Source organism: Salmo salar, chromosome ssa26 (assembly GCF_905237065.1).
Source record: "Salmo salar chromosome ssa26, Ssal_v3.1, whole genome shotgun sequence".
Classification (NCBI taxonomy): domain Eukaryota; kingdom Metazoa; phylum Chordata; class Actinopteri; order Salmoniformes; family Salmonidae; genus Salmo; species Salmo salar.
Window position 1 is genome coordinate 22,755,947 of NC_059467.1, and position 21,383 is coordinate 22,777,329.

The following is a 21,383-nucleotide window of genomic DNA, read 5'->3' on the forward strand; positions in this document are numbered from 1 at the left end:
GCATCACATCCTCTACTGCTGCTACTGGTCTCTTACTTCACAGATGGAAACACTCTTTTTCAGGACATATGAGTGAAGGTGTGGTAGAGACACTGAAGCAGTAGTCTGAGCCTCCTCTACCCAGCACACTGACTGTGATCCTGACAACAGAGCAGGAGTGTGTGTGTGTGTGTGTGTCTGGAGATGAGCCATGCTAGAACATCAACTGGCGGTGAAAACAAAGCCTACAGCAGCATCTGCTCTCTCTCTCTCTCTCTCTCTCTCCCCCTCTCTCTCTCTCCCTCTCCCCTCTCTCTCTCCCTCCCTCTCTCTCTCCCTCTCTCTCCCTCTCTCCCTCCCTCTCTCCCCTTCTCTCTCTCCCTCTCCCCTCTCTCTCTCTCCCTCTCCCCTCTCTCGCTCTTCCTCTCTCCCTCCCTCTCCCCCCTCTCTCTCCCCCTCTCTCTCCCTCTCCCCTCGCTCTCTCCCTCTCTCCCTCCCTCTCTCGCTCTCCCCTCCCTCTCTCTCTCCCCCCCTCTCCCCTCTTTCTCTCTCCCTCCCTCTCTCTGGCAGCAGGCCTGGGATCACTTCCCCAATCTCACAACACAGACACATAAACACACACCGTTTCAGCCCAACAAAGCCAACCTGCAGAGAGACAGAGAGAAAGAGAGAGAGGGGGAGAAGTCTGTGAAGCTTTGGTTTGTCCCAGCCTACATATCCACTTACATTATTTAGTCCAGGGTATGGAGAGAGGGAGAGGGAGAAGAAAAGCATTTAGTCCAGGGTATGGAGAGAGGGAGAGGGAGAAGAAAAACATTTAGTTCAGGGTATGGAGAGATGGAGAAGAACAGCATTTAGTCCAGGGTATGGAGAGAGGGAGAGGGAGAAGAACAGTATTTAGTCCAGGGTATGGAGAGAGGGAGAAGAACAGTATTTAGTCCAGGGTATGGAGAGAGGGAGAGGGAGAAGAACAGCATTTAGTCCAGGGTATGGACAGAGGGAGAGGGAGAAGAACAGCATTTAGTCCAGGGTATGGAGAGAGGGAGAGGGAGAAGAACAGCATTTAGTCCAGGGTATGGAGAGAGGGAGAGGGAGAAGAACAGCATTTAGTCCAGGGTATGGAGAGAGGGAGAGGGAGAAGAACAGCATTTAGTCCAGGGTATGGAGAGAGGGAGAGGGAGAAGAACAGTATTTAGTCCAGGGTATGGAGAGAGGGAGAGGGAGAAGAACAGTATTTAGTCCAGGGTATGGAGAGAGGGAGAAGAACAGCATTTAGTCCAGGGTATGGAGAGAGGGAGAGGGAGAAGAACAGCATTTAGTCCAGGGTATGGAGAGAGGGAGAGGGAGAAGAACAGCATTTAGTCCAGGGTATGGAGAGAGGGAGAGGGAGAAGAACAGCATTTAGTCCAGGGTATGGAGAGAGGGAGAGGGAGAAGAACAGTATTTAGTCCAGGGTATGGAGAGAGGGAGAGGGAGAAGAACAGTATTTAGTCCAGGGTATGGAGAGAGGGAGAGGGAGAAGAACAGTATTTAGTCCAGGGTATGGAGAGAGGGAGAGGGAGAAGAACTGTATTTAGTCCAGGGTATGGAGAGAGGGAGAGGGAGAAAAGCACCATGTGAGTGGCTGGGTTCAAGGGCTCTTGGAGAGAAACAGAAGAGGGAGAAGGAAGGGGGTAGAAAGAGGTAGGGAGAGGATGATGGTAGAGAATGTCCAGGGATGAGAGAGTGGTTATTCCCTCTCTTCTACACCCTCCTCTCCCCACACACCAGATAATAGGAGAGGTAAGAGCTAGGTACTGTTGCCATTAAAACACTTACAAAGGCAGGGGAAGGAGGGAGGAACCTGTCCTGCTAAATTAACCCCTTGTATCCCTGGGAATAACGGTAGGCTTTTCTACATCACTGTGTGTGTATAGTATGTTTGTGTGTGTGTCTCTTTCCGCTGTCACTGAGAAAATACATCCCATTTAGTCCCATTTACCCCTACCCCCTGTCCCATTATGCTCACCCCTTCGAACCATTACCCCTACCCCCTGTCCCATTATGCTCACCCCTTCGAACCATTACCCCTACTTCCTGTCCCATTATGCTCACCCCTTCGAACCATTACCCCTACCCCCTGTCCCATTATGCTCACCCCTTCGAACCATTACCCCTAACACCTGTCCCATTATGCTCACCCCTTCGAACCATTACCCCTACCCCCTGTCCCATTATGCTCACCCCTTCGAACCATTACCCCTACACCCTGTCCCATTATGCTCACCCCTTCGAACCATTACCCCGACACCCTGTCCCATTATGCTCACCCCTTCAAACCATTACCCCGACCTCCTGTCCCATTATGCTCACCCCTTCAAACCATTACCCCGACATCCTGTCCAATTATGCTCACCCCTTCGAACCATTACCCTGACCCCCTGTCCCATTATGCTCACCCCTTCGAACCATTACCCCGACCCCCTGTACCATTATGCTCACCCCTTCGAACCATTACCCCGACCCCCTGTCCCATTATGCTCACCCCGTCAAACCATTAACTTTACCCCGTCCCATTATGCTCACCCCTTCGAACCATTACCCTGACCCCTGTACCATTATGCTCACCCCTTCGAACCATTACCCTGACCCCCTGTACCATTATGCTCACCCCTTCGAACCATTACCCCTACCCCGACCCATTATGCTCACCCCTTCGAACCATTACCCCTACCCCGTCCCATTATGCTCACCCCTTCGAACCATTACCCCTCTCCCCTCTCCCATTATGCTCACCCCTTCGAACCATTACCCCAACCCCCCGTCCCATTATGCTCACCCCTTCGAACCATTACCCCGACCCTCTGTACCATTATGCACACCCCTTCGAACCATTACCCCGACCCCCTGTCCCATTATGCTCACCCCTTCGAACCATTACCCCTACCCCGTCCCATTATGCTCACCCCTTCGAACCATTACCCCTACTTCCTGTCCCATTATGCTCACCCCTTCGAACCATTACCCCTACTTCCTGTCCCATTATGCTCACCCCTTCGAACCATTACCCCTACATCCTGTCCCATTATGCTCACCCCTTCAAACCATTACCCCTACCCCCTGTCCCATTATGCTCACCCCTTCGAACCATCACCCCGACCCGCTGTCCCATTATGCTCACCCCTTTGAACCATTACCCCTACCCCCTTTCCCATTATGCTCACCCCTTCGAACCATTACCCCTACCCCTGTCCCATTATGCTCACCCCTTCGAACCATTACCCCTACCCCCTGTCCCATTATGCTCACCCCTTCGAACCATTACCCCTACCCCTGTCCCATTATGCTCACCCCTTCGAACCATTACCCCTACCCCTGTCCCATTATGCTCACCCCTACGAACCATTACCCCGACTCCCTGTCCCATTATGCTCACCCCTTCGAACCATTACCCCGACCCCTTCTCCCATTATGCTCACCCCTTCGAACCATTACCCCGACCCCCTCTCCCATTATGCTCACCCCTTCGAACCATTACCCCGACCCCCTCTCCCAGCCAATGACCTGGGGTGACACTGACAGACTAACATTTCATATTAAATGCCTCTAATGTTTGTCCTTCCTTGTTGTTTAACATGCTTCACTGAGCAGCCAGGCAGAGTGGCCCCTGTCCCTCGCCCCAAACCCCCACACCAAGCCCCGTTTCCCCAGTCCCCCCTCCTGCCCTAATGGCTGTGTTAGCGTCAGGGAGGTGGGCTCTCCCTCCCCGATGAGCAGCCAACTGGAAAAGTGGTTCAGATATGTCAAAAGAACTCAAAATCAGAGAGGCCAGGGAAACGCATGACGCCTCCATCCCCCTCCCCCTCCATCCCCCTCCATCCTCCTTCTTCAACCCTCTCTCTGCCTCCTCCTCCCTCCCTCTCTTCCTTCATCTCTATCCATGGAGGGTAAACGGTGGCTGTCTGGAGACAGTACAGACCTGCCTATTAGCAGGCACTCTGCTGTTATTTGTGGAAGGGTTGCTGACATCTAGCCCATCTCGCCCTCGCTTGCTGACACACCCACACACACACACACACACGCACACACCCGCACGCATGCACGCACGCACACATGCACACACACACACGCAGACACACACACGCACACACACGCACCCACACATACACGCACACACACGCACACACCACACAGAGCCCATCTCTCCCCCTCTCACACTGAGCGCCATATTACGTATTAGCACAGAATGAACAGAGCTAGCCACGCCTAGCCCCTAATATCCCTGTAAATCAAGGAGCGGCTACGCTACGTTGGTGTGGCTGCCTGCCTGTCTGCCTCCTCGCTAGCCACCACCGTGAAATGGCAGCGTCTATTTTTAAACAACATCTGTTAGAGAGCCACCAGGAAAAGAGGATTTGTGTCTTTTCTCTGCCTCTCATCCAGCTGTTCTGATGCATCTTGATTCAATCATGATGTCACGGTTGTCGTTGGTAGAAATGGAGGACCAAAACGCAGCAGGTACGTGAATGCTCATCTTGATTTTTAATTATCTTCAAAAATGAACATACAACATAACAAAACCGAAAAAACGAACAACTAACAAACAGTCTGGCAAAGCAAAGCTCAACACAGAACAATCACCCCCAAATCACACACACAAACACACCCTAATATATGGGACTCTCAATCAAAGGCAGATAGACAACACCTGCCTTCAACTGAGAGTCCCAACCCCAATTAACCAAACATAGAAACACACACACTAGACCAACCATAGAATACAAACACATAGACCATCAACCAAAAACCCGGAAATACTAAATCAAACACCCTTTACACAAACACACCACCCCGAACCACATAAAACAAATACCCTCTGCCACGTCCTGACCAAACTACAAAAACAATTAACCTTATACTGGCCAGGACGTGACAGTACCCCCCTTAAAGGTGCTACCCCAGAAGCACCTTAACAAAAAATTAACCCCAAGCAACACCAAAAAAAATTCCCCTTTTCTAAAGGGAGGGAAGGGAGGGTGGCTGCCGTCAACGACGGCACTGTGCTACACCCCCCCTCCCCAACCCACCTATTTCTGGAGGTGGCTCTGGTTCCGGCCGTTCCAGGCTGTCGGGCCACTCTGGCATCGCCGAGGGGCAGTCGGGCCACTCTGGCATCGCCGGGGGCAGTCGGGGCAGTCTGGCCTCGCCGGGGGGCAGTCGGGGCAGTTGGGCAACTCGTGACAGTCTGGGCAGTCTGGCAACTCGGGACAGTCTGGGCAGTCTGGCAACTCGGGACAGTCTGGGCAGTCTGGCAACTCGGGACAGTCTGGGCAGTCTGGCAACTCGGGACAGTCTGGGCAGTCTGGCCACTCGGGACAGTCTGGGCAGTCTGGCCACTCGGGACAGTCTGGGCAGTCTGGCCACTCGGGCAGTTCAGGGCAGTCTGGCCACTCCGGCAGTTCAGGGCAGTCTGGCCACTCCGGCAGTTTAGGGCAGTCTGGCCACTCCGGCAGTTCAGGGCAGTCTGGCCACTCCGGCAGTTCAGCGCAGTCTGGCCACTCCGGCAGTTCAGCGCAGTCTGGCCACTCCGGCAGTTCAGCGCAGTCTGGCCACTCCGCAGTTCAGCGCAGTCTGACCTCTCTGGCGACTGTTGACTGGCGGGCAGCTCTGGCGACTGTTGACTGGCGGGCAGCTCTGGCGACTGTTGACTGGCGGGCAGCTCTGACGACTGTTGACTGGCGGGCAGCTCTGACGACTGTTGACTGGCGGGCAGCTCTGACGACTGTTGACTGGCGGGCAGCTCTGATGAAGACTGTTAACTGGCGGGCTGACGCACTATAGTCCTGGTGCGTGGTGCTGGTACCGGATATACCAGCTTATGAACACGCACCTCCAGGCTAGTGCGGGGAGTGGGAACAGGACGAGTCGGACTGGGTGGACGCACTTCCGGGTCCGCACGAGAGACAGGAGCTGGAAACCCAGGGCTATGGAGGCGCACAGCCGGTCTAGATCTTACCTCCTGCACAACCCGCCTTGGCTGGATGGAACTAGTAGCCCTGTACGAGCGGGGTGCTCGTACAGGGCAGACTGGGCTGTGCAGGGGCCTGATGGTAGCCGTGCGTAGAGCGGGAGTTGGGTAGCCTGGTCCTCGGAGGCGTACCGGCGACCAGATGCGCTGCGCAGGCATCCTCCTACCAGGCTGGATGCCCGCTCTAGCACGGCACCTGCGAGGGGCTGGAATAACGCGCACCGGACTGTGCGTGCGTATGGGTGAGATAGTGCGCTCCTCAGCGAAACATAGCGCTCTCCACCCCATACGCTCCTCCATATAACCACGGGTAGCTGGCTTCCGGCTCTTCCTTCACCTAGCCAAACTACCCGTGTGCACCCCCCCAAAATTTTCTTGGGGGTGCCTCTCGTGCATCTCCTTCAGCGCGTCCACTCTGGCCTCGTACCACCGCCTCTCTGCCTTGGCTGCCTCAATTTCCCACTGCGGGCGGCGATAATCCCCAGCCTGATGCCAGGGTCCGGCCCCGTCCAGAACTTCCTCCCAAGTCCACTTCTCCCGCCAGTCCAACTCGAACTCCGTCTGCTCCTTCCTCTGCTGCTTGGTCCTTTGGTGGTGGGTGATTCTGTCACGGTTGTCGTTGGTAGAAATGGAGGACCAAAACGCAGCAGGTGCGTGAATGCTCATCTTGATTTTTAATTATCTTCAAAAATGAACATACAAAATAACAAAAACGAAAAAACGAACAACTAACAAACAGTCTGGCAAAGCAAAGCTCAACACAGAACAATCACCCCCAAATCACACACACAAACACACCCTAATATATGGGACTCTCAATCAAAGGCAGATAGACAACACCTGCCTTCAACTGAGAGTCCCAACCCCAATTAACCAAACATAGAAACACACACACCAGACTAACCATAGAATACAAACACATAGACCATCAACCAAAAACCCGGAAATACTAAATCAAACACCCTTTACACAAACACACCACCCCGAACCACATAAAACAAATACCCTCTGCCACGTCCTGACCAAACTACAAAAACAATTAACCTTATACTGGCCAGGACGTGACACATGACCCCACAGAGTGTTGGGAAGAATGTATTTTCATTGTTTTAATATGAGCCTGACTAGTGTTGATAACAGGCAGCCATGCTGAAAATTGTATTTTAAAATGTGTCTTTTCAAAATGATTTTTTGATTCAAAGTTACATACAGTAATCACAATCAGTTCTGTTCCTAAAATGAAAATGATGACCAATTTCAAAGACAGATTAAAACCAAATCATTTTCTAATGAATCAAATCACATTTTATTTGTCACGTGCTTCGTAAACAACAGGTGTAAACTAACAGTGAAACGCTTCCTTACGGGCCCTTTCCAACAGCGCAGAGAAAAATGTATAAAAAAATAGAAAGATACCAACACAAGGAATAAATCCACAATGAGTAATGATAACTTGGTTATATACACACAGGGTATCAGTGCCAGTCAATGTGCAGGGGTACGGGGTAATTCAGGTACATACATACATATAGGTAGGGGTAAAGTTACTAGGCAACAGGATAGATAATAAGCAGTAACAGCAGTGTATATGATTCCTCTACATTATAGTACAATGGCTGTTATACTGTATCTAAAATAAAGAAAGAAAAAATATATGAAATAGAATATAACATGCCCTCTGGTGGCCAAGTTACACTACTGCCATTGACTGGGTGCTCTCTCTTCCTCAGGTTGTTTACACACACACATACACACTCACGAATGCACCCACACACACGCACAGACTCAGTTGAGTCTCAGAGGCTAGCAGATGCATCTTGGGCCAAAACAAATCAAAAATAAAAGAGGTTCCCGTAACGCCTGTCTACAACCTGTGTGTGTGTGTGTGTGTGTGTGTGTGTGTGTGTGTGTGTGTTGAGAGGGTGGTTGACTGTGCATCCTGTGTCTTTTGTCTGAGTGTTCTGCTCTCAGTAGAGCAGAACATTTACCCCCCCCACACCTCCCCAAAAACCAGGCTGCAGAGTCCACAGGAGTCCACAGGAGTCCACAGGAGTCCACAGGAGTCCACAGGAGTCCACAGGAGCAGGGTTAGAGCACAGAGCACTGACCCCCTCTGAGGCACAGACCTCTCTCTACTCCTCTCTCTCTGTCGACCTCCGCCTCCCCTCATTTCTTTCTCTCTCTCTCTCTCTCTCTCTCTCTCTCTCTCTCTCTCTCTCTGAGAGACAACACCAGATATCAGAGCCTGCTAAACCATCCTACACTAGAACAGAAGCAATGAGCCAGTACAACACACAGACTATTGATGAGCTGTTGGGATGACTTTACTGGCAGACAGGAGGCAGAACAGAGATGAATAGAGATTACTGTCTGACAAACACAGGCTGAGAGACAAAAGACTCACTGCATGGCGCCTGCTGCTACTGGGCTGTGTGTATGTGTGTCACTAAGGGGCCTCTCTAATGATGATGGAGGACTCTGCTCTTGCTGTTTGTGTGCTGGGCTGACAGGATGAAACCCCCCCCCCCACACCATCTTTCCCTGACCTTTAGCCCTGCTGGAGGCTTCACCCCAAAAATGTGCCCCTTATTTCTCAGACTCACACTGTGCAACAAAAACTATCTGATACGGATACTTTGATTTAGCCACACACACAGTGGAACACACACACACACACACACACACACACACACACACACACACACACACACACACACACACACACACACACACACACACACACACACACACACACACACACACACATACACAGGCACACACCCTCACATCCAGGCTGCCCCCTCCGTGTAAGCCTGGGCCCTGGCAGCCCCCTGGTGAGGGGTGGGAGACCCTGCGTATGGGAGGGCGCTCATTTACGCCTTTCTGATGGAGCCATGAATCTAAATTGCCAATTAAAAAGCAATTACAGGCAGCAGCGGGAACAGACTCCTGCAGTCATTGAAGCAAAATACCAACGCAGCACCTTCTCCCCTCCCCTCGCCTCGCCTCTCACCCTCCCCTCCCCTCCCCTCCCCTCTCACCCTCCCCTCCCCTCGCCTCTCACCCTCCCCTCGCCTCTCACCCTCCCCTCCCCTCGCCTCTCACCCTCCCCTCCCCTCGCCTCTCACCCTCCCCTCCCCTCGCCTCTCACCCTCCCCTCCCCTCGCCTCTCACCCTCCCCTCGCCTCTCACCCTCCCCTCCCCTCTCACCCTCCCTCGCCTCTCACCCTCCCCTCGCCTCTCACCCTCCCCTCGCCTCTCACCCTCCCCTCCCCTCACCTCTCACCCTCCCCTCCCCTCCCCTCTCACCCTCCCCTCCCCTTGCCTCTCACCCTCCCCTCCCCTCGCCTCTCATCCTCCCCTCTCACCCTCCCCTCCCCTCCCCTCTCACCCTCCCCTCCCCTCTCACCCTCCCTCCCCTCCCATCTCACCCTCCCCTCGCCTCTCACCCTCCCCTCGCCTCTCACCCTCCCCTCCCCTCACCTCTCACCCTCCCTCCCCTCCCCTCTCACCCTCCCCTCCCCTTGCCTCTCACCCTCCCCTCCCCTCGCCTCTCATCCTCCCCTCTCACCCTCCCCTCCCCTCCCCTCTCACCCTCCCCTCCCCTCTCACCCTCCCTCCCCTCCCATCTCACCCTCCCCTCCCCTCTCACCCTCCCACCCTCCCCTCTCACCCTCCTCTCCCCTCCCCTCTCACCCTCCCTCCCCTCCCCATCTCACCCTCGTCTCCACTCGCCTCCCCTCTCACCCTCCCCTCGCCTCCCCTCTCACCCTCCCTCCCCTCCCCTCGCCTCCCCTCTCACCCTCCCCTCGCCTCCCCTCTCACCCTCCCTCCCCTCCCCTCGCCTCCCCTCTCACCCTCCCCTCCCCTCTCACCCTCCCCTCGCCTCTCACCTCTCACCCTCCCCTCCCCTCGCCTCTCACCCTCCCCTCTCACCCTCCCCTCCCCTCCCTCGCCTCTCACCCACCCCACCCCTCCCCTCGTCTCTCACCCTCCCCTCTCACCCTCCCTCCCCTCCCCTTTCACCCTCCCCTCGCCTCCCCTCACACCCTCCCCTCTCACCCTCCCCTCCCCTCTCACCCTCTCTCCCCTCCCCTCTCACCCTCCCCTCTCACCCTCCCCTCTCACCCTCTCTCCCCTCCCCTCTCACCCTCCCCTCCCCTCGCCTCCCCTCTCACCCTCCCCTCGCCTCCACTCTCACCCTCGCCTCGCCTCCCCTCTCACCCTCCCCTCGCCTCCCCTCTCACCCTGTCCTCACCTGCTGTCCTGGGGCTCTGTGGGGTCTATTTGTGTTTCTCTCTCTCCCTCTCTCACTCTCTTAGCAGCTCTACCCAGACTCTGTGTGAGTGTGTCTGGCTTTAACCCTGCATGGTCTCCAGGCCCCAAGTCCTAGTAACCCTGCCTCTAACCCTGCCTCTAACCCAGGCCTCTAACCCAGCCCTCTAACCCAGGCCTCTAACCCATGTCTCTAACCCAGCCCTCTAACCCAGGCCTCTAACCCTGCCTCTAACCCAGGCCTCTAACCCAGCCCTCTAACCCAGGCCTCTAACCCATGCCTCTAACCCAGCCCTCTAACCCAGGCCTCTAACCCAGCCCTCTAACCCAGGCCTCTAACCCAGCCCTCTAACCCAGGCCTCTAACCTAGCCCTCTAACCCAGCCCTCTAACCCAGGCCTCTAACCCAGCCCTCTAACCCAGGCCTCTAACCCAGCCCTCTAACCCAGGCCTCTAACCTAGCCCTCTAACCCAGGTCTCTAACCCAGGCCTCTAACCTAGCCCTCTAACCCAGGCCTCTAACCTAGCCCTCTAACCCAGGCCTCTAACCCAGGCCTCTAACCTAGCCCTCTAACCCAGGCCTCTAACCCAGGCCTCTAACCCAGACCTCTAACCTAGCCCTCAACCCCGGTCTCTAACCTAGCCCTCTAACCCAGGCCCTGCTAGTGTCTGAGTGGTTCTAGCCCTGTCTCTCTCTGTGTGTCTCTAACCTCGGCCCTCATTTCTGCAGACGTATGCAAGCTGGGGGCCTGAGGTCAGTTCACAGCACAGCACAGCCCGGACTAGGAACTAATTGAATAGACAGCACTAAGAGAGAATACGGGGAGAAGGGGAAGAGGAGTGGGGAGGGCAGGGCAGGGGCAAAGCTTTGGGTGTTAGGGATGTTCAAATCTTACTAAAATGTTGGCTTGAGTGGGTCTCCCCCATCCCCCCCTCCCTCACTGGTGATTAGGGATAAAAACAGAGGGCCGGACAGAGCTTCCTTTGTCTGCAATACTGAGGGACGTTTTTTGAGAGAGAGAAAGTGTGAGTGAGTGAGTGAGTGAGTGAGAGAGAGAGAGAGAGAGAGAGAGAGAGAGAGAGAGCGAGAGTGTGTGCTTGACCCTGCCCATTGTGGGTCTGTGTGACGGCAGGGTTTCATGCGTTCGCTGGAGCGGCATAGAGTAAACAGGGGAGACACTCTGATGCTAGCCCCCTCTGTCTCACCCCTCTCACCCTCACCCACTAGACTACCGCTCACCCCCTCCTTCAGCTGGGTGGCTTCGAGCTGTCAGAGGCCCCAGAAACCCCCCAACACAACCTTCTCTCTCCCAGCATGACCCTGCGCGCGCACACACACACACACACACACACACACACACACACACACACACACACACACACACACACACACACACACACACACACACACACACACACACACACACACTGGAACAGAGTGCATCTCAAGAGCTAGCTGGAGCCACTTCACCCCAAAGATAAACAGGGTGAGTGTGACTCTGTGAAGGAGAAAAGGTATATGAGTGTGTGTGTGTGTGTGTGTGTGTGTGTGTGTGTGTGTGTCAGTGTGTGTGTCAGTGTATGTGGGAGCAGAAGGTCTGTGCCTCTCTCTGCCTATCACTATCCCCTTCTCTCTCTCTCTGCTCACCCCTCTCTCTTTCCTCTAAGGCAAGGAAGGTGATGACAGGGTTGTGATAGGATGACATCACTGCTCCCTCCCCTCCCACCCATAGGGGCTCTGGCTAACCCTCTGGCTAATGTGCTATGCTTGAGGTGAACGTGCACATGGGCGGGATGGGAGGGGGCAAGATCATAGGGCTGAGATGGCAGGGGGACAATTGACTGGGAGGCTCCCACACAGAGGGGCGAGCTGACCCCCTATCTCTGAACCCCATCACCCCTCACTCTCTCTCCATCCTCCTCACTTCCTCAGTCTCCAGGGAGACATTCAACATCTGTAGAGTGTTGTGAGAGTGTTGCTGCGGAGTGTTGAGGAGTGTTTAGAAGTGTTGAGGAATGTTGAGGAGTGTTGCATAGGGAGTGCTGAGGAGTGTTGAGAAGTGTCGCATAGGGAGTGTTGAGGAGTGTTTAGGAGTGTTTAGGAGTGTTGAGGAGTGTTGAGAAGTGTTGAGGAGTGTTGAGGAGTGTTGCATAGGGAGTGTTGAGAAGTGTTGAGGAGTGTTAAGGAGTGTTGCATAGGGAGTGTTGAGGAGTGTTTAGGAGTGTTGAGGAGTGTTGCATAGGGAGTGTTGAGAAGTGTTGAGGAATGTTGCATAGGGAGTGTTGAGAAGTGTTGAGGAGTGTTGCATAGGGAGTGTTGAGTGTTGAGGAGAGTTGAGAAGTGTTGAGAAGTGTTGAGAAGTGTTGAGAAGTGTTGAGAAGTGTTGAGGAGTGTTGCATAGGGAGTGTTGAGGAGTGTTGAGGAGTGTTGAGAAGTGTTGAGAAGTGTTGAGGAGTGTTGAGAAGTGTTGAGGAGTGTTGAGAAGTGTTAAGGAGTGTTGCATAGGGAGTGTAGAGAAGTGCTGAGGCGTGTTGAGGAGTGTTGCATAGGGAGTGTTGAGGAGTGCTGAGGAGTGTTGAGGAGTGTTGCATAGGGAGTGTTGAGGAGTGTTGAGGAGTGTTGAGAAGTGTTGAGGAGTGTTGCATAGGGAGTGTTGAGAAGTGTTGAGGAGTGTTAAGGAGTGTTGCATAGGGAGTGTTGAGAAGTGTTGAGGAGTGTTGAGGAGTGTTAAGGAGTGTTGTATAGGGAGTGTTGAGAAGTGTTGAGGAGTGTTGAGGAGTGTTGAGGAGTGTTAAGGAGTGTTGCATAGGGAGTGTTGAGAAGTGGTGAGGAGTGTTAAGGAGTGTTGCATAGGGAGTGTTGAGAAGTGGTGAGGAGTGTTAAGGAGTGTTGTATAGGGAGTGTTGAGAAGTGTTGAGGAGTGTTAAGGAGTGTTGTATAGGGAGTGTGGAGAAGTGTTGAGGAGTGTTAAGGAGTGTTGTATAGGGAGTGTTGAGAAGTGTTGAGGAGTGTTAAGGAGTGTTGCATAGGGAGTGTTGCATAGGGAGTGTTGAGGAGTGTTGAGAAGTGTTGCATAGGGAGTGTTGAGGAGTGTTGAGGAGTGCTGAGGAGTGTTGAATAGGGAGTGTCAAGAAGTGTTGAGGAGTGTTGAGGAATGTTGCATAGGGTGTGTTGAGGAGTGTTGAGAAGTGTTGCAAAGGGACTGTTGAGGACTGTTGAGGAGTGTTGAGAAGTGTTGCATAGGGAGTGTTGAGGAGTGCTGAGGAGTGTTGAATAGGGAGTGTCAAGAAGTGTTGAGGAGTGTTGAGGAATGTTGCATAGGGTGTGTTGAGGAGTGTTGAGAAGTGTTGCAAAGGGACTGTTGAGGACTGTTGAGGAGTGTTGAGAAGTGTTGCATAGGGAGTGTTGAGAAGTTTTGAGGAGTGTTGAGAAGTGTTGAGGATGAGGAGTGTTGAGAAGTGTTGAGGAGTGTTAATGAGTGTTGCATAGGGAGTGTTGAGAAGTGCTGAGGAGTGTTGAGGAGTGTTGCATAGGGAGTGTTGAGGAGTGCTGAAGAGTGTTGAGAAGTGTTGAGGAGTGTTAAGGAGTGTTGCATAGGGAGTGTTGAGAAGTGTTGAGGAGTGTTGCATAGGGAGTGTTGAGGAGTGCTGAGGAGTGTTGAGGAGTGTTGAGAAGTGTTGAGGAGTGTTAAGGAGTGTTGCATAGGGAGTGTTGAGAAGCATTGAAGAGTGTTGAGGAGTGTTAAGGAGTGTTGCATAGGGAGTGTTGAGAAGTGTTGAGGAGTGTTAAGGAGTGTTGCATAGGGAGTGTTGAGGAGTGTTGCATAGGGAGTGTTGAGGAGTGCTGAGGAGTGTTGAGGAGTGTTGAGAAGTGTTGAGGAGTGTTGCATAGGGAGTGTTGAGAAGTGTTGAGGAGTGTTAAGGAGTGTTGCATAGGGAGTGTTGAGAAGTGTTGAGGAGTGTTGAGGAGTGTTAAGGAGTGTTGTATAGGGAGTGTTGAGAAGTGTTGAGGAGTGTTGAGGAGTGTTGCATATGGAGTGTTGAGGAATGTTAAGGAGTGTTGCATAGGGAGTGTTGAGGAGTGCTGCGGAGTGTTGAGGAGTGTTGAGGAGTGTTAAGGAGTGTTGCATAGGGAGTGTTGAGAAGTGGTGAGGAGTGTTAAGGAGTGTTGCATAGGGAGTGTTGAGAAGTGGTGAGGAGTGTTAAGGAGTGTTGTATAGGGAGTGTTGAGAAGTGTTGAGGAGTGTTAAGGAGTGTTGTATAGGGAGTGTGGAGAAGTGTTGAGGAGTGTTAAGGAGTGTTGTATAGGGAGTGTTGAGAAGTGTTGAGGAGTGTTAAGGAGTGTTGCATAGGGAGTGTTGCATAGGGAGTGTTGAGGAGTGTTGAGAAGTGTTGCATAGGGAGTGTTGAGGAGTGTTGAGGAGTGCTGAGGAGTGTTGAATAGGGAGTGTCAAGAAGTGTTGAGGAGTGTTGAGGAATGTTGCATAGGGTGTGTTGAGAAGTGTTGCAAAGGGACTGTTGAGGACTGTTGAGGAGTGTTGAGAAGTGTTGCATAGGGAGTGTTGAGGAGTGCTGAGGAGTGTTGAATAGGGAGTGTCAAGAAGTGTTGAGGAGTGTTGAGGAATGTTGCATAGGGTGTGTTGAGGAGTGTTGAGAAGTGTTGCAAAGGGACTGTTGAGGACTGTTGAGGAGTGTTGAGAAGTGTTGCATAGGGAGTGTTGAGAAGTTTTGAGGAGTGTTGAGAAGTGTTGAGGATGAGGAGTGTTGAGAAGTGTTGAGGAGTGTTAAGGAGTGTTGCATAGGGAGTGTTGAGAAGTGCTGAGGAGTGTTGAGGAGTGTTGCATAGGGAGTGTTGAGGAGTGCTGAGGAGTGTTGAGAAGTGTTGAGGAGTGTTAAGGAGTGTTGCATAGGGAGTGTTGAGAAGTGTTGAGGAGTGTTGCATAGGGAGTGTTGAGGAGTGCTGAGGAGTGTTGAGGAGTGTTGAGAAGTGTTGAGGAGTGTTAAGGAGTGTTGCATAGGGAGTGTTGAGAAGTATTGAAGAGTGTTGAGGAGTGTTAAGGAGTGTTGCATAGGGAGTGTTGAGAAGTGTTGAGGAGTGTTAAGGAGTGTTGCATAGTGAGTGTTGAGGAGTGCTGAGGAGTGTTGAGGAGTGTTGAGAAGTATTGAGGAGTGTTAAGGAGTGTTGCATAGGGAGTGTTGAGAAGTGTTGAGGAGTGATGAGGAGTGTTGTATAGGGAGTGTTGAGGAGTGTTAAGGAGTGTTGCATAGGGAGTGTTGAGGAGTGTTAAAGAGTGTTGCATAGGGAGTGTTGAGAAGTGGTGAAGAGTGTTAAGGAGTGTTGCATAGGGAGTGTTGAGGAGTGTTGAGAAGTGTTGCATAGGGTGTGTTGAGGAGTGTTGAGAAGTGTTGAGGAGTGTTGAGGAATGTTGCATAGGGTGTGTTGAGGAGTGCTGAGGAGTGTTGCATAGGGAGTGTTGAGGAGTGTTGATAAGTGTTGAGGAGTGTTGAGAAGTGTTGCATAGGAACTGTTGAGGAGTGTTGAGAAGTGTTGAGAAGTGTTGAGGAGTGCTGAGGAGTGTTGAGAAGTGTTGAGGAGTGTTGCATAGGGAGTGTTGAGAAGTGTTGCATAGGGAGTGTTGAGGAGTGTTGAGGAGTGTTGAGAAGTGTTGAGGAGTGTTGAGGAGTGTTGCATATGGAGTGTTGAGGAGTGTTTTAGGAGTGTTGAGGAGTGTTGCATAGGGAGTGTTTTAGGAGTGTTGAGGAGTGTTGCATAGGGAGTGTTTTAGGAGTGTTGAGGAGTGTTGCATAGGGAGTGTTTAAGAGTGTTGAGGAGTGTTGAGGAGTGTTGAGGAGTGTTGAGAAGTGTTGAGGAGTGTTGAGAAGTGTTGAGGAGTGTTGAGGAGTGTTGAGGAGTGTTTTAGGAGTGTTGAGGAGTGTTGCATAGAGAGTGTTTAGGAGTGCTGTGCTGCTCCTCTGCCCTCCACCATTAGCCCCAGAGCTGCGATAAGAGGAGTGTTGCATAGGGAGTGTTGAGAAGTGTTGAAGAGTGTTGAGGAGTGTTAAGGAGTGTTGTATAGGGAGTGTTGAGAAGTGTTGAGGAGTGTTAAGGAGTGTTGCATAGGGAGTGTTGAGGAGTGCTGAGGAGTGTTGAGGAGTGTTGAGAAGTATTGAGGAGTGTTAAGGAGTGTTGCATAGGGAGTGTTGAGAAGTGTTGAGGAGTGTTGAGGAGTGTTGTATAGGGAGTGTTGAGGAGTGTTAAGGAGTGTTGCATAGGGAGTGTTGAGGAGTGTTAAAGAGTGTTGCATAGGGAGTGTTGAGAAGTGGTGAAGAGTGTTAAGGAGTGTTGCATAGGGAGTGTTGAGGAGTGTTGAGAAGTGTTGCATAGGGTGTGTTGAAGAGTGTTGAGGAATGTTGCATAGGGAGTGTTGAGGAGTGTTGATAAGTGTTGAGGAGTGTTGAGAAGTGTTGCATAGGAACTGTTGAGGAGTGTTGAGAAGTGTTGAGAAGTGTTGAGGAGTGCTGAGGAGTGTTGAGAAGTGTTGAGGAGTGTTGAGGAGTGTTGCATAGGGAGTGTTGAGAAGTGTTGCATAGGGAGTGTTGAGGAGTGTTGAGGAGTGTTGAGAAGTGTTGAGGAGTGTTGAGAAGTGTTGAGGAGTGTTGAAGAGTGTTGAGAAGTGTTGAGGAGTGTTGAGGAGTGTTGAGGAGTGTTTTAGGAGTGTTGAGGAGTGTTGCATAGAGAGTGTTTAGGAGTGCTGTGCTGCTCCTCTGCCCTCCACCATTAGCCCCAGAGCTGCGATAAGAGGGTTTAGAGGAAAGCCATAATCCATAATCCACTCCTTATCAAAGCTAGCAGCTACACACACACACATGCACACGCACACACACTGGGTCAGTCAGCGCGAGGGGAAGGGGGGCAGATGGGCAGGGGACACACTTGACTGCTGAGGCCCTGAGGGGTTGGAGGGGTGGGAGGCAAGGCTTGGACTGGGCTGGGACTGGAGTTTAGAACAAGGCTTGGACTGGGCAGGGACAGGGGGTTAGAACAAGGCTTGGACTGGGCTGGGACTGGAGTTTAGAACAAGGCTTGGACTGGGCAGGGACTGGGGGTTAGAACAAGGCTTGGACTGGGCAGGGACTGGAGTTTAGAACAAGGCTTGGACTGGGCAGGGACTGGGGGTTAGAACAAGGCATGGACTGGGCTGGGACTGGAGTTTATAACAAGGCTTAGAAGGGGCAGGGACTGGGGGTTAGAACAAGGCTTGGACTGGGCTGGGACTGGAGTTTAGAACAAGGCTTGGACTGGGCAGGGACTGGGGGTTACAACAAGGCTTGGACTGGGCTGGGACTGGGGGTTAGAACAAGGCTTTCACTGGGCTGGGACTGGGGGTTAGAACAAGGCTTAAATTGGGCTGGGACTGGGGGTTACAACAAGGAATGGACTGGGCTGGGACTGGGGGTTAGAACAAGGCTTGCACTGGGCTGGGACTGGGGGTTAGAACAAGGCTTGGACTGGGCTGGGACTGGGGGTTAGAACAAGGCTTGCACTGGGCTGGGACTGGGGGTTAGAACAAGGCTTGCAATGGGCTGGGACTGGGGGTTAGAACAAGGCTTAAACTGGGCTGGGACTGGGGGTTAGAACAAGGCTTGGACTGGGCTGGGAATGGGGGTTAGAACAAGGGGGCACAGATGTTGGCTGCCGTTAAGACTGTCACCTCGGTGGCCTGGTGGCAGCTGGCATTGTTTAACACACAGAGAGAGGAGGGTGAGAAGAGGGCGGAGGAGGGTGCGGAGAGGGGGGAGACGGGTGAGAGGAGGGGGGAGGAGGCATTCGCAGAGCCGCCAGCTATGTCACATGTACATATGTCACATACATTCTGCCACGCCATGGGTTACAGGCCAGCCTAGAAATCCCCTAATCCCTCGAGAGCCTGTGTGTGTGTGTGTGTGTGTGTGTGTGTGTGTGTGTGTGTGTGTGTGTGTGTGTGTGTGTGTGTGTGTGTGTGTGTGTGTGTGTGCAGGCAGCCTCTTTGTACTAGATCTCTCTCCAGGGACAGAGATTGAAACATTGCTTTGACTGGGCTGAAAGATGGATGAAAATATAGAGTGGTTGAAAACACAAAAGACGCAACAGGCAACAAGATGTGAAAAGATGACAGAGAGAGGAGGGGATACAGACAGAGCAAGTACATACAGTGTGTTTGTCTGTCTCTGTGTGTGTTTGTCTGTCTCTGAGTGTGTTTGTCTGTCTCTGAGTGTGTTTGTCTGTCTCTGAGTGTGTTTGTCTGTCTCTGAGTGTGTTTGTCTGTCTCTGAGTGTGTTTGTCTGTCTCTGAGTGTGTTTGTCTGTCTCTGAGTGTGTTTGTCTGTCTCTGAGTGTGTTTGTCTGTCTCTGTGTGTGTTTGTCTGTCTCTGTGTGTGTTTGTCTGTCTCTGAGTGTGTTTGTCTGTCTCTGTGTGTGTTTGTCTGTCTCTGTGTGTGTTTGTCTGTCTCTGAGTGTGTTTGTCTGTCTCTGAGTGTGTTTGTCTGTCTCTGAGTGTGTTTGTCTGTCTCTGAGTGTGTTTGTCTGTCTCTGAGTGTGTTTGTCTGTCTCTGTGTGTGTTTGTCTGTCTCTGAGTGTGTTTGTCTGTCTCTGTGTGTGTTTGTCTGTCTCTGTGTGTGTTTGTCTGTCTCTGAGTGTGTTTGTCTGTCTCTGAGTGTGTTTGTCTGTCTCTGAGTGTGTTTGTCTGTCTCTGAGTGTGTTTGTCTGTCTCTGAGTGTGTTTGTCTGTCTCTGAGTGTGTTTGTCTGCCTCTGTGTGTGTTTGTCTGTCTCTGTGTGTGTTTGTCTGTCTCTGAGTGTGTTTGTCTGTCTCTGAGTGTGTTTGTCTGTCTCTGAGTGTGTTTGTCTGTCTCTGAGTGTTTGTCTGTCTCTGTGTGTGTTTGTCTGTCTCTGAGTGTGTTTGTCTGCCTCTGAGTGTGTTTGTCTGTCTCTGAGTGTGTTTGTCTGTCTCTGTGTGTGTTTGTCTGTCTCTGAGTGTGTTTGTCTGTCTCTGTGTGTGTTTGTCTGTCTCTGTGTGTGTTTGTCTGTCTCTGAGTGTGTTTGTCTGTCTCTGAGTGTGTTTGTCTGTCTCTGTGTGTGTTTGTCTGTCTCTGTGTGTGTTTGTCTGTCTCTGTGTGTGTTTGTCTGTCTCTGAGTGTGTTTGTCTGTCTCTGAGTGTGTTTGTCTGTCTCTGAGTGTGTTTGTCTGTCTCTGTGTGTGTTTGTCTGTCTCTGTGTGTGTTTGTCTGTCTCTGTGTGTGTTTGTCTGTCTCTGTGTGTGTTTGTCTGTCTCTGTGTGTGTTTGTCTGTCTCTGAGTGTGTTTGTCTGTCTCTGAGTGTGTTTGTCTGTCTCTGAGTGTGTCTAGTCTCACCTGGCGTGCCTCGCTCCTCCAGAGGCCATTGCTGGTCTTGGTGGGGGCAATGGTGACGACGGGCGGGGTGCTTGGCACACTGTGGCCCCCAGGTGGCACCAGGACAGGCCCTGGGCCCAGAGGGCCTCTCTTGGGTGTGCTCACCGGAGAACTGTGGTTGGTGGCTGGGGACGAGACCGGAGAAGACTCACTACTGATGGACGAGCCAGCTATGGGGAGAGAAGAGAGGACATGACATTATTACTATACAGCCTTGTTACTTGACATGTTACTAGACAGAGCTGAATAACACAGTCATTATTACTATACAGCCTTGTTACTTGACATGCTACTAGACAGAGCTGAATAACACAGTCATTATTACTATACAGCCTTGTTACTTGACATGTTACTAGACAGAGCTGAATAACACAGTCATTATTACTATACAGCCTTGTTACTTGACATGTTACTAGACAGAGCTGAATAACACAGTCATTATTACTATACAGCCTTGTTACTTGACATGCTACTAGACAGAGCTGAACCACACAGTAGCTGTTCTCAGCTAGCGAATCTACTGAAAGGTTGTGTAGTCTCTGAGCTAGAGGTCTTCACGGACCCACCTGTACCCGAATACCCGAGACCCAATCCGGAACCCGAGTGGGTCTGAATCCAGAATTCTAAATAACGTCACAGGTCTGGGTAGGATCTCTTTCCCCCTCTCCCTCCATACCGCAAACTGACATTTATTCCTGGGGTGCTGACCTGTTGCACTCTCTACAACCACTGTGATTACTATTTGACCCTGCTGGTCATCTATGAACGTTTGAACATCTTGAAGAATGATCTGGCCTTAATGGCCATGTGCTCTTGTAATCACCCCCCGCCACAGCCAGAAGAGAACTGGCCACCCCTGGTTCCTCTCCAGGTTTCTTCCTAGATTCCTGCCTTTCTAGAGAGTTTTCCCTAGCCACTGTGCTTCTACACCTGCATTGCTTGCTCTTTGGGGTTTTAGAATGGGTTCTGTATAAGCACTTTGTGACATCTGCTGATGTAAAAAGGGCTTTATAAATACATTTGATTTCATTTGAACTGAAACGATTGTAACAGGTCTCGGTTATACAGTGGTGGAAAAAAGTATTTGATCCCCTGCTGATTTTGTACGTTTGCCCACTGACAAAGAAATGATCAGTCTATAATTTTAATGGTAGGTTTATTTGAACAGTGAGATACAGAATAACAACAAAAAAATCCAGAAAAACGCATGTCAAAAATGTTATAAAATGATTTGCATTTTAATGGGGGAAATAAGTATTTGACCCATCTGCAAAACATGACTTAGTACTTGGTGGCAAAACCCTTGTTGGCAATCACAGAGGTCAGACGTTTCTTGTAGTTGGCCACCAGGTTTGCACACATCTCAGGAGGGATTTTGTCCCACTCCTCTTTGCAGATCTTCTCCAAGTCATTAAGGTTTCGAGGCTGATGTTTGGCAACTCGAACCTTCAGCTCCCTCCACAGATTTTCTATGGGATTAAGGTCTGGAGACTGGCTAGGCCACTCCAGGACCTTAATGTGCTTCTCTTGAGCCACTCCTTTGTTGCCTTGGCCGTGTGTTTTGGGTCATTGTCATGCTGGAATACCCATCCACGACCCATTTTCAATGCCCTGGCTGAGGGAAGGAGGTTCTCACCCAAGATTAGACGGTACATGGCCCCGCCCATCGTCCCTTTGACGCGGTGAAGTTGTCCTGTC

The 21,383-nt window shown here is 51.7% G+C and overlaps 1 protein-coding gene across 1 annotated transcript in view; it reads right to left on the reverse strand.

Moving 5' to 3' along the window:
- Window positions 1-21,383, reverse strand: part of LOC106587358 (genetic suppressor element 1) — a 389,317-nt gene that overhangs the window by 30,655 nt on the left and 337,279 nt on the right. Inside the window, exon 4 of the mRNA XM_045708804.1 lies at window positions 19,647-19,855. Within this exon, the coding sequence (XP_045564760.1) occupies window positions 19,647-19,855 (209 nt within the window). The remainder of the gene's footprint in view (window positions 1-19,646; window positions 19,856-21,383) is intronic.